Source organism: Lycium barbarum, chromosome 6 (genome assembly GCF_019175385.1).
Source record: "Lycium barbarum isolate Lr01 chromosome 6, ASM1917538v2, whole genome shotgun sequence".
Classification (NCBI taxonomy): domain Eukaryota; kingdom Viridiplantae; phylum Streptophyta; class Magnoliopsida; order Solanales; family Solanaceae; genus Lycium; species Lycium barbarum.
The window spans coordinates 19,029,163-19,042,004 of record NC_083342.1 but is presented as its reverse complement, the minus strand read 5'-3'; the positions used below and the strand labels follow the sequence as shown (position 1 = coordinate 19,042,004).

The 12,842-nt window shown below is 34.9% G+C and overlaps 2 protein-coding genes across 3 annotated transcripts; one reads left to right on the top strand and one right to left on the bottom strand.

Annotated features, from left to right (window-relative positions):
- Positions 1-1,225: 1,225 nt before the first annotated feature.
- Positions 1,226-5,073, bottom strand: LOC132643556 (putative E3 ubiquitin-protein ligase XBAT31). 2 transcript variants are annotated; one of them, XM_060360009.1, is made up of 8 exons: positions 4,788-5,072; positions 4,394-4,453; positions 4,217-4,288; positions 4,022-4,143; positions 3,633-3,773; positions 3,297-3,404; positions 2,702-2,960; positions 1,226-2,226 (listed from the first exon to the last, which is right to left on the bottom strand). In XM_060360009.1, the coding sequence occupies exons 1-8, from the start codon at positions 4,965-4,967 to the stop codon at positions 1,828-1,830; spliced, it is 1,341 nt and encodes a 446-aa protein (XP_060215992.1). In that variant the 5' UTR covers positions 4,968-5,072; the 3' UTR covers positions 1,226-1,827. The 2 variants fall into 2 exon arrangements, with proteins under 2 accessions (XP_060215992.1, XP_060215993.1); XM_060360010.1 differs by lacking the exon at positions 4,217-4,288 and having other exon boundaries at positions 4,788-5,073.
- A 4,671-nt stretch (positions 5,074-9,744) lies between these two features.
- LOC132643897 (uncharacterized) lies at positions 9,745-10,895 on the top strand. Its single transcript, XM_060360434.1, has 2 exons — positions 9,745-10,223; positions 10,331-10,895. The coding sequence occupies exons 1-2, from the start codon at positions 9,745-9,747 to the stop codon at positions 10,893-10,895; spliced, it is 1,044 nt and encodes a 347-aa protein (XP_060216417.1).
- Positions 10,896-12,842: the final 1,947 nt, after the last annotated feature.

The following is a 12,842-nucleotide window of genomic DNA, read 5'->3' as shown; positions in this document are numbered from 1 at the left end:
CATACCTTCCTGCTCACCATTCTTGAAGAATTTTCCTTCAAACATTCAGTTTCTTCTATTTTACCCAAATATTATCCCCAAAAAAATTAAGCAAAATACAGAATAAATAGTGTGCTAACCTTCTCAAATTAGCGGACTATGTAGAGTATATGATTTATATTGAGAAAATTAGAGTAAAACAATCCCACATCTCCGCCTAAAGAACTCATGACAACAATAATCAAGAGAACAGTACAACAAATTTGAAGAATAGTCTAAAATGAATATTAACTTTAAGATTGAGCTCAAAGTTTTGCCCTAAACTCTTTCTCCTTCAAGCCTAACTCTCCAACTCCAAAATACTCAAATATTGTTCTCGAGAAAAGAACAAAATTTGAGCAAAAATTGTAGAAGACGTAGCAATGGATCTTTTTTTAGATCTAACTTGTATGTGGCGTCTCTTTGCTGATAGAGATAGATTTTTTTTATTTTATTTTTATACAAAGGGGCATGTGGAGAAAGTGAGAAGCTTCCGGATTTGGTGGAAATGTCATAATTGCCCTTTGGACGGACGACGATCCCCACTTTCACTCATGCTTCAGAAATGTGATCACACATATTAGAAAGAATAGTTGAAATTGATAAATATTATCGGGGACAATGCGATTGACGGATATTTGCCAAGGTAAAAATATAATTTTAATTGAACGATTGTAAGACCAATTTTGTATATGAAAGTGAATGTTGTACCGCTAAAATCCAAACATATCCATAAAATGATTACAACAAGAATTTTTATGCTAAGCGACTTGTGTGATCATACAAGATTAAGAAAACTACATTTGACTGAAGGGGCAAACAACGCAATAAAATGTGAGAGAATCGCTTGACGAGGTACAAAAGGAAATTATTTCTAAAGACTTACTATCTCTTAAAATCCATGCAAATGGTTTGTCATGTAATTATGTTTATTTTAGGTCCAATGTTGACTTAAATTCTTTTAGTCCCAATAAAGAATTATATGAAAATGCAGAGAACTTCTAGTAGAAAAACTAATTGTTGATAATATTGGATTGATCAATACAGCCTTTAACAGTGAGAATTCATATAACAAGATCTCAATCTTACTTGGAATTGGGACATAGCGTTTGTACATATTTGAACATACCAGGATGGTAGTGCAGAAATTATTTAAACCAAGAGGCAGTGGATTCACATGATCACTTTGACCAGCAAGAAAAAAGGCTTTTCGTCCTCGCAAGTTGCACCTTATCATATATTATTATACAATACAATCTTCTCAATAAAATAATTGAATACAAATGTAGTTCATTTCACACCTTTTTTCCTCATAAACAACAATACAGTAGCTCATTTCACACCTTGACGCTGCTTTAATTTAAAGAAAGAGATAGGGTAAGGTGGGGTCTACTTTCCTCATCACTTGCTTTCATTTTGACTCTTTCCCAATGCTTTTTCATCATACTGTAAGTAATCTTCACCATGGTGGGAGACAATGGAAGAATGTTGTGTTTTCACCCAATAAGGTAAAACACAAAGAAAAAAGGGGGTAAAATTGCAAAGAATTTTATCTATTCCAAAGTGACTACTACTAATAGGCCCTAATAAGAACCACCACCCTTTTTTCAAGAACAAGTAAACAAGATTTTACAGCAATGCTCTTTTTTTGTGACCCACACAAAATACTATAGTACTCATCTACCCAATCCTGCGAATCATTTTAACTTTGCTTATTTCCCAAATCTACAAAACACAGGGAAAGAGAAAGATCTATCTATATATATACCATTTGAGAAGCATGACCCCACCAAGTCGGAAACTTTGCTATCAATCGAGGCTTAATGGCTTGTCGATCCATTCGTTATCAGCAGCAATCCTACCCGAGCCACGGCCAGTCATTTTTCCGAAAGAACTTACTGCTGATAACCCCTTAAAACTACTGCTGCCCTCGCCGAAGTTTCGTGATTTCCTGGACTTTCGAAGCTTTGAAGAGTGGAGATCACGGTCTGTTTCGTCGTCCATTGTGACCTTGATAACATGTAACTGTACAATGTTGCTTCTGCAGAACGGGCACACGGGTTCTGGTGGACTAGTCGTGGTCGGATTTGGCTTGTTATGGCAGCATAAGGCTAGCACACAATGTGCACACATCTGGTGCCCACAGTCCTGGACCTCAATCGTGCATAATTGATCAAAACATATACAACATACTTCCGTATCACTGACCTGCATTAGATAATCCCAAGTGAGACGCTGACAAATGGTCAACTTGAAATGGTAGATTAACAAGAGAACTATTGACCTCCAGACCTCTCTTATCCACTATAACATTTCACTATAACAACCATATTTTCTGTGGAACCGATCTTTCATGTTATAATTGTTATATTATATTTTCACTATAACAGCATTTCGCTAGAGTAGCCAAAAACTATTGGACCAAACGATGATGTTATAGAAAGGTTTGACTATAGTAGGAATATCTCGATTGTGAAGTTAAAAATCGAGTCTTGGTAACCTTTTGGAATAGGTATTATACTCTATTAACCTTAAATATCTTTGGACCTAAAATATCTTACATCTCACATCTATTCCACGCAAACGTCATTTAGGTTCCATGTCTAATAGTTCTTTATAAGCAGAGACAGATATATTTCAATAGTAGTTTATATGTTATCTGGTAAAGTTGGTGATGTATTACCTCAGAGATGTTGTCATCTATCCCTGCATCAGATTGGGCCGGGGAAGACAGACAGTAATCCGTCCCCTTTAGGATATTCCTTTCCCTCTCCTTATTAGCTTCCATTAAGGCACGTTCTAGTAAAGCTTTCGCCTCATCATTTAGCTGACTGATGAACTTCAACGGCGATGGCCACACAAGTGGCTCTGCTGAAGAAGGATTCAACAAAGCCGCACATGCACCGTGGTGGTACCTTAAAGCAACCATGTATGGTATTCTCCTGCAACCATGATGACTAGATGACGACTAGACACAGAATTATTCAGGAAGAACTTAGATTAACTATATGGTAATTTTTATAAGCAATAACATTCAAGATTCAAGCTATAAATCAATTTTAAAAAAAAAAAGAATTAACTTAAATAGCCGCTACCCAACAGCTTAAACTAAAAATAGTCGGAGGATGTAATATATGTTTAATTTATGGATAAAATGTGTGGAGGATGTAATATATGTTTAATTTATGGATAAAATGTGTATAATATATGTATACGGCTAGGAAAACTAAACAGTGAATCAGACCACTGTCTATGTAAAAATCCCAAAAAACACATACCCGGAGGCATCTCTATGTAGTCGATCTGCTCCCCAGGCCAACAATTCGCGGATGCAATCAAGAGAACCGCCTCTTGCAGCCAAATGAAGTGGTGTACTACCAGGAAATCTGTAATTTTTCCAAAAAAGGCATAGCACAACTTCATAAGTATAAGATCCTATCAAATCCAAGCTAATTCAAAGAAGATGATATTGGCTAAAACAGTCCAAAGATATTCTTAACATGGTGCGATATTGACCACAGGGCCAAGCCCACAGGACTTTTCCCAAAAAACCTCACATCATTAAGTGTATCCAACACGTTATCAAGAAATGAATTTGTTGATAGAAAAATTACCCATATCCACCGGTTGAAGCGCAAACCAAAGCGCCATTGTCGAGTAAAAGGTGAACACATTCAGGCCGTCTTTGACGGGCTGCTAAGTGCAAAGGTGTTGCTCCTTTTCCATCTCTAACATTCACAAAACGGGCATATCCCCTGCACAATTCACAATTCAGTCGATTAGATTAAAATAACCATCATCAACATACACACAAGAGTCAAGTTAGATTTCTCAATGGTCACTCAACTAATAGTTTAGTTAATAACCAGAAAGTCGCTTTCTTTGTTTAAGGAAATTAGAATCAAGAAGAAAGAGAATTTTTTCTGAGATAATAAATATTAGTTGAGTGACCATATGAGAAATCAACTCTACAAAAGACTAAACAATTAGTGAATTTGCTTACCAAGATGCTGCAACAGGTGATGTGCGAGCAGCGGATAGAATTTCTTTAAGAGATTCAAAGTGGCCATAATATGCAGCATAATGCAAACATGTCCTTCCATTAAGCGAATCAAACTTCAAAATCTGAAATTCAAAGAAATCCCAATTGACTAAATAAGCATTTGCAAGAAAACACAAAGAGACTTTTAAATCATACATTAGCTCCTGCTTCAATAAGCTTTTCAACACAAGAGATCTTCCCATGCATTGCTGCTAACATCAATGGAGTCTAAAATCACCAAAAAAAAAAAAAAAAAAAAACAGTTTTAAATCCAATATTTTTAAGCTTTTATCATTTAGAGACTCAAATTGGCTAAATATGCAAAAATTGTACCTGTTTATAGCGATTCAACAAATCCGGGTTGATAGATTGATTTAAGAGCATCGACACAACCTGAAAAAATAATCAATTAAAACCCATGAATCAGATTCTACTGTAAACACCAATTTAAAAAAAATAAATGAAAAACAGAACATTTTCAAGAACCCCATTAATCAGAAACTACTGTAAACACCAAATTTCAAAATAAAATAAAATAAATGAAAAACATAACATTTTCAAGAACCCCATGAATCAGAAACTACTTTAAATACCAAATTTCAAAAACATACATAAAAACAAAAAAAATTCAAGAACCCCATTATTCAGAAACTACTGTAAACACCAAATTTCAAAAAAAAAAAAAAAAGTGAAAAACATAACATTTTCAAGAACACGACCCACCCACCTCGATCTGGCCATTAGCAGCAGCAATATGAAGAGGAGATTGTCGATCATATACAGTAGAATGATGAATTAAAGATGGGTTTTTTTCTAAAACAAACTGTAATGTCTCCACATCACCACACTGAATTGCACTAAATAAACCATGTTCATCACTTGTTCCACAGCTCAAATTTTGACCCATTTTACTCTTCTTCTTTAAGAAAAAAAAAAGGCACTATTTATAGATCCTCTTTGCACCACCGTGGAGAGTGGTGGTGGTAAGAATGGGTAAGTGTCAGAGTTTACATATTTATGTTATTTATCAAGTCTTGGAAGGAAGAAGAAGTGTGTGTTGAAGTGAGAAAATGATAAAAGTAGTCCCTTAAGTATGCACCGATTAGTTTTGGTCCTTCAAGTTTTGGTAAAAGTTTAACACTTTTAATCTCCATTAAATATTTATCAATGAAAAGAAAAATTAGCGGCACCTCACATTTACAGGTACAATTTATGTAGTTTCTGCTATTTTATTTGAGGTATGTTTTTCGTTATTTTTATATTTTTTTAGTGTCTAGTGTAATTTTTTGTGTTGAATATTTTAGAATTTGATAGAACTTTGTGTTTATGTTTTACTGTTCAGTCAAATCTAACAAATAGATTTTGATAAATATTTGATGGGAACTAAAAGTGTTAAACTTTTCACAAATTTAAGGGCCCAAAACTGTTCAATTCATACTTAAGGGATTATTTTGAACCTATCCTCAAACATAAGGAACCATTTTTATCATTTTCTCGTGTTGAAGTTTGGAGCTGCCCGAAACGGGGAGGGCAGGTGACTGGGTCTAAACAGAACCCGACACCGGGCAGGGAGTCAGATATTTGTTCGGGCAGATAATCCTACAGTACAAACACTTGTTTCAGCGTTGTCGACAAGACTTTCACTTTTACTGTTTCTCATTGGTCTCAAAAAAATCTTCTGATAATAGCTTTTGTAGTTAAATGATAAGTATACATATTACTAATAAATTACAATTAAATATAAAATTTATGTAAAATAGATGTATCACTCACTTAGGGTCGTGTAATATCATATATTAATTATGCAAAAATTATGGAGTAATATAATAATTGTTTTTACAATGATGCAAAATGAAGGGATTGATACAAAATTTACTTACTTTAATAGGGTAGTTTGCCTTTAAATAGTTTAATCTTTGAATTTTAGTATCCTATTTTGCATACAATAGTAGTAAATAGATTTTCATATAATTTAATTCAAAAAATTACTTAATATCGTCAATCAAATTTTGCATTAGTTATAATGGTGATTATTTTTCTTATACTATATTATTTTATACTGAGATTAAATACTCTAGTACAATCACTATATAGTTGCGCTTTGTTTTGATACATGCTTATATGGGGTGTGGATAAATATTTTCATTTTGACTCTTCACTTTATGTGAATTACCTACATTTTCCAAATAGCCACCTTAGATTGGGTTGGTTGAAATGCCATTTGGATTTACCCAAGTTTGACTGTATTATTGCCACTCAAGAGTCAAAAGTCCTCTATTTACCACCATCTTGCGTGTGACTTGAAAATTATTATTTTGTTCAAAGATTTATTAAGTAGAACGAAATTGACATTAAGACAACGTTTAGAAGAGGTAAAAAGTGGGGTTCTAGACTTTGATTTTTCTAATTTCTCCGCTTATTTAGTCTTTTAAGAATGCCAAGTAATTGCTCCACATATCCTTCGTTAATTTGATTCCACCAAAATGATTGAATAAAAACAAACAACTTTTCTAGTACGTGTGCATTTCTTTTTAGCATTTTCACATCATTGAATTCTTCAATGGGGAAATTCTTGGACTCGTGGAATAAGTTCTTGCTTAATAATGCATGTAACCATTATGAAACAAAAGGGAAAATATTAGCATTATGGTTTAACCGACAAAAATATATCAAACTGATTTTTGTGAATATTTTTCACACTAAATGGAGTACTTAATACTTTTTAATTGTTAGTATTTTGTTTGCAGTAGAAATAGGCTAAGGCTGCGCAACGCCTTTGCACAAAATACAATCTTTGGTAAATTTGTCCATTGTTTCTGGGGAGTTTTCTGCATTAAAAATCCGTTGACTTTAATGCATGTGACTTCTCGAACTTGTCAAAAACAACTAGAGTGTGATTGTAAGTACCAACGAAACTATTACTACTATTCAGAAATTATTTTTTGGTAATTAAATCTAAAAAACTATTTTTTAAAAATATTTTTATATTAAAAGAAAACAATAATACCATTTTTTGCTCATGTTTTTCTCCCATGGTACTTTTGAAACAACTCTTTAACAGAGCAAGCGTTTGATATATAGTGAGATAAAGTTTCTTATCAAAAATGTATTGCGGATAATATTCTCCAAAAAAAAATTTCTTTCATAGCAAACACACCCTAGATGAAACATATTATATTCTTTTGCTATAAAAACAACACATCTCTTAAGATTAGTGTTACAGACTCTACAAGAATTTCATTTATATTTCACCTTTTATGCAATAAATGATGAATTTAGCCCAAGGAATTGAGAAATTAAAGTAGGACTCAAGATTTTTCAACTAATCACGATTTTATTAACAATCATAACTTCATAAGATATCACTTAAAGGTTAGCCTAGTAGCTAAAATTGTTATGCGAAGGTAAATCACAGGACAGAATTTTCAACTCGGACCAATGACATACAAATTTAAATTTTACACACTAACGGTGAAAATTTTATTTAATTATAATTAAATATGTATGTTAATCATTGGTAACTTGCTAAATGATAACTAATCTGCAGGTTGAACTATCTGATAGTGTAAGAAACTTTTATTATCAGTATATATAATTTAAATCCTTAATATAATAAAGTCCACTCCGAAAACACGCAAATGCAAAGTATGGACAGTAACATAAAAAAATTGAAAATCCATAAACGTACCACTATTATCTTTTAAGGGAATGAAAAGAATATTATTATAAGCTTCTTGAAGGTATTGCTGAAAATTTAAGCAAATCTTTTAGATTGATGTACTGTGTTTTTTTTTTGGCAAAGTTACTACTCTACCATATGCAATTGCTATTTTTCATTTTCATTTTACGTAAATAATATGCGTACCTAACAAGGTCAATTAATATTCTTGTGCTTGTACCACACATTTGATTCTTGTACATTACTTGCTACTGATAGACGTTAACTTTTTCCCTTGAGAAAAATTCCCATTGCTTTCTAAATCGACTTCTTTCCTACATGATGGACCATGGGAATGTTTATATATAAAACATATTAAAGACACCACATCTAGCAGCATTGTACCAAACTTTATGATGGAGTAATGAATAAAAATTAGAGTGTTTAAAGATTAATCCAACGTTTTTTTGAACAGAAATATACTTTAATTGTTCTTTCCAAAAGTTTTTGATTCGATCCTCTCAAAAATTTATTCAGATTTTAATAAATTGGCTTATCACGGTTTGGCCTTAGGCCATATTTTGTTTGTTGGGGTTGTGTGTATGTGGTGGGGGGGGGGGGGCGGGGGGGGGGGGGGGGGGTTGGACTGCACAAATATTATTGTCAATTTTTGGATAAGTTTAGCCACTTCGAAATCAATTTCAGACATGATTGAAATTGTAAAAATCCGCGTTTAAAGTCACACATTTTCATATGAAGTTAGGGACTAATTACCCCGGAACCAATTTCAGACATACACGCCTAATGTTGCAAATTCCATGTCTAAAGTTTCAAACTTTTTTCTGAAAATTTAACTTAGCAGTCTGAAACTTCGGACCCTTGTATCTTAAGTTTGAATACCAAATCTAATTTTAGACTCAAAGTTTAAATGAATTCTTTATCTTAACTAACCATTTGTGTACTGCTTGGGATGCTATTTCTTTAGTTCAACCAAACCAAAGATGAATCAAGTTTAACAAAGATGGTGAAATAATATATTCGTTGTTGGACTTGATAAATAATTGTCCGTTCCCTTCTTTGTTGCATCAAGTGCTCTTTTTCCTCGTTAAAGGACAAAATTCTAAGCATTGTTAGGAAATGAGGTTAGGATCTATTTTGAACCAAATCCTAATTTAAAACAGATCCTACGTGACAGATATCTAAAGATTTATTGATAACTACTTGAGCAAAAACTAATGGAGCACAGTCGCTCCGGGAGTAAAATTATGTTCACATAATTTTTGTTTTATTATTTCAAGCTATATTGGATTACAAGAAGGAGGTTTACATACAGGCCAAGGAGGCCAAGGCCCAACACACGCTGGCCCACCGGATTAGCCTAGTCCATTTTATCACTTGATATATTTATAATGTAGTCACATTTGCATAGTTACCAGTTTTATCCAATTGTATATATAGTTAGTGCACATGTAATTTCAGACAGATTTTTCATTCTTTCTCAATAAAAGAGGTCATTGCGCAACTACTTTCTCTCTCTAAATGTTCATCTACGAATTCATTCTAGGGTTGATAGATTGATGAAATCAACCAGTTTTCTGTATTTTCTTCCGCAAATTCACATGGTATCAGAGCGTATCCTGCTCGTCTATGTTTAGATCGAAGTAATTTAAAAAAAAATTGTGTTCTTCAAATGTTCTTGCTGTTCAAGTTTTTCGATCGATTTTTCTCTCAAATTGAGAATTATTTCTACATCGCGACACCTAGGTTTTGCTCGTGGTAACATTACACACCGAATCAAGTGCAAATTGTTAGATTTGGTTGAGTTTGACAAATTGGGGTTTCGTCAAATTGGGGATTTTGGAGAATTGGGGTTACTGCTCATGTTCCTTTGTACTTGCAGTGACGTTTTATGATTCTTCGACTCCGGTGACATCTCTCTACTCTGTCATATACTTGTTCTATCACATGCGTGTTTGACTATTTTGATTGGTAATTTGTTGCTTAGAATCGCGATTATTATTTTAGTATGACGACTGAATCCAATAGTACTTCTGAGACAGTAGGTAGTACTTCGAATACCTTAGATCCCTTCCATCCTTTATACCTTCATCCCTCAGACACACCGGGAAGTTTCTTAGTTTCAATTCCCTTCTCCGGTGAGGGTTATGGAGAATGGAAGGAAGGTATGATTATTTCTCTGTCTGCTAAGAACAAAATTCAGATAATTGATAGATCATTTACTCAACCTGCTGCTAATTCCCCTCTCCTTCCATATTGGTTGAGATGCAATAATATGGTGAAGGCTTGGATTATGAATGCTTTGACCAAAGACATAGCAAAAACCATTCTATATTACAAAACTGCTAAGAAGGCTTGGGATAACTTAGCTGATAGGTATGGTGTAGCTAACATGTCTCAGTATTACACTTTACAAAGAGCCATATCTTCTACATTCCAAGGCTCCTTGGACATAGCCACTTATTACACCAGACTCAAGGGTCTATGGTATGGACTTCAGACGATTTCTCTGGGCAAACCTTGTGTCTGTAGGGCTATGCATGACCTTACTGAGACACAAAAACTCATCCAATTCTTGTCCGGTTTAAATGAAGCATATTCCACAGTGAAGAGCAACATCCTTATGCTACTCCTACTCCTAATGTTGAAAAGGCCTACTCTATGTTAGTCAGAGATGAGAAACAAAGGGAGATCAATCATGACAAAGGTGTTTTCTCCCCAGACTCTTCCTCTTTCAGTGCTTCCAGCTCAGGCAAGGGTGGTTTGACTGGATATCCCAACTATGCTCCTAGTACTTTTAGTTCTGGAGGTTACAGTCATGCTACTTCCTCCAACTATAATCAGGCTTCTTCTTCCAATAGTTCTTCAGTTGGGAACACTAATCATGCCTCATCATCTTCCTCTACATCAAACTATCCTAGAAACTACACCCAGAGGGTTTCCTTTGATCAGAGGAACAATAAGTCTGCTCTTATATGCAAGTATTGTAAGAAATCTGGACATACTGTGGACAAGTGTTGCAGATTACATGGGTTTCCACCTGAGTTTAGCTTCAATAAGAACAAGAGGTTTGTGTTTTGTGCACAAGTTGAATCTCCATCTGATCCTCTCCACGGAGACCTTAATTCTATTCCACCACATGGATTCTCCAAGGAGTAGTATGATCATCTGCTGACCATGTTCAATCAACTTCAATTTCCATCAGATTCCCAAGCTCATGCTAGCTTTGCAGGTTGGTATAACAATCCTATAAGTAGGTTACATGGCTTTATGGTTTGCAATGCTACTCATAGTGCAACTAGTTCCTGGATATTAGATTCAGGGGCTACTAACCACATGACACCCCACAAACACCTACTTCACAACATTCAATCCCTTATTACCCCATCCTTAGTCACTCTACCTAATGGATACAAAGTCAAGGTCACGTGTTTCGGGTCTCTATCACTATTTCCTGATATCATTCTCACTAATGTGCTCTTGGTTCCGTTATTTCATTTTAATTTGATCTCCATTCATCATATTTTAACTCAGTTATCTTATTCTGCCTTATTTACAACTGTGTCATGTCTTCTACAAGGCCCTTATCTGAAGAGGCCAGTGGAGCTTGGCAAGGTTGAGCATGGACTTTATATATTGCAGTTGCCACTTAGTCAAATCAGCACTACTTGTTCTCCATCTGTTGTTCCTGTTAACTCATCTACTGTTTTTCCTGTTTCCAGTTCTTCTTCTGTTAATGTTTCTGATTGTTCAGTTTTTCCTATTAGTGATTGTAATCATTCATCCATGAATAAGACTGATATATTGTGGCATCAAAGGTTATGGCATATGCCTTTTGTTAAAATGCTTACAATTCCTTTTTTCTCTACTTGTAAGGTATCCTCCAAACTGTCCTTCACTTGTCCTGTTTGCCCTATGGCTAGGCAACAAAGATTGCCATTTCCAGATAGCACCACCATCTCCCCTGAACCCTTTCACCTTATCCATGTTGATCTATGGGGTCCTTATCACACTACCACTTATAATAATTTCAAATACTTCTTAAATGTTATGGATGACCATAGCAGGTGTACATGGACACATCTTCTTTCCTGCAAAAGCAATGATTTTTCCATCATCAAAGGTTTCCTTGCATTAGTTAAGACTCAATTCAATGCCTCTGTTAAATACCTCAGAACTGACAATGCTTTTGAACTAGGCTCTTCTACTGCTCATTCTGAATTTCTTGTTAATGCTGGGATTATTCATCAAACCTCCTACCCACATACTCCACAACAAAATGGAGTAGTGGAAAGGAAGCATAAACATCTGTTAGAAACTGCCAGAGCCTTACTTTTTCAATCAAAACTTCCTACTAAATTCTGGGGAGAATGTATCCTTACTGCAACCTATTTGATCAATAGGTTTCCCTCCAGTGTTCTTTCTAACAAAACTCCTTATGAAGTTCTTCATGGCCACTATCCCACATATTCTCATTTAAAATCTTTTGGCTGCTTAGCCTATGCCACTGTTCCTCATCCATATAGAGATAAATTACAACCTCGAGTCATTCCTTCTCTATTTTTGGGTTATAGTTTAGGTAAGAAGGGATACAAACTGTATAATCTTCTCAAACATACCATTTTATACTCAAGGGATGTTTCCTTTTATGAACACATCTTCCCCTCTACTTCTTCCGCTTCCAAATACTTTCCTCCTTCTGCTCGCCCTACTTTCTATGATCCCATTTTTACTTCTTCCTCTTCTTCCAATCCTACCTCTTACACCTCTGTCCCTTCTTCTCCTCCAGTTTCTCCTTCTGTCATATCTTTTCCAGCTCCACCTTCCACTTCTTCTCCTTCTCTGAATGCACCTACTTCCCCAAGTGTCCCTCCTTTTCTTTCCATTCCTACTCCTGCTCCTGTCCCACCTAGACAGTCCTCTAGACTGCATTATCTTCCTTCTCACCTCAAAGATTACATTTGTTACTCTGTTCCTCTTACATCTTCTCTCTCTGAGTCCTGCAAACCTGTAGAACCTATGTACTATCAACAAGATGTTTCCAATCCTGCTTGGCAGGCAGCCATGATACAGGAGTTTCATGCTCTTGATGCTAACCATACTTGG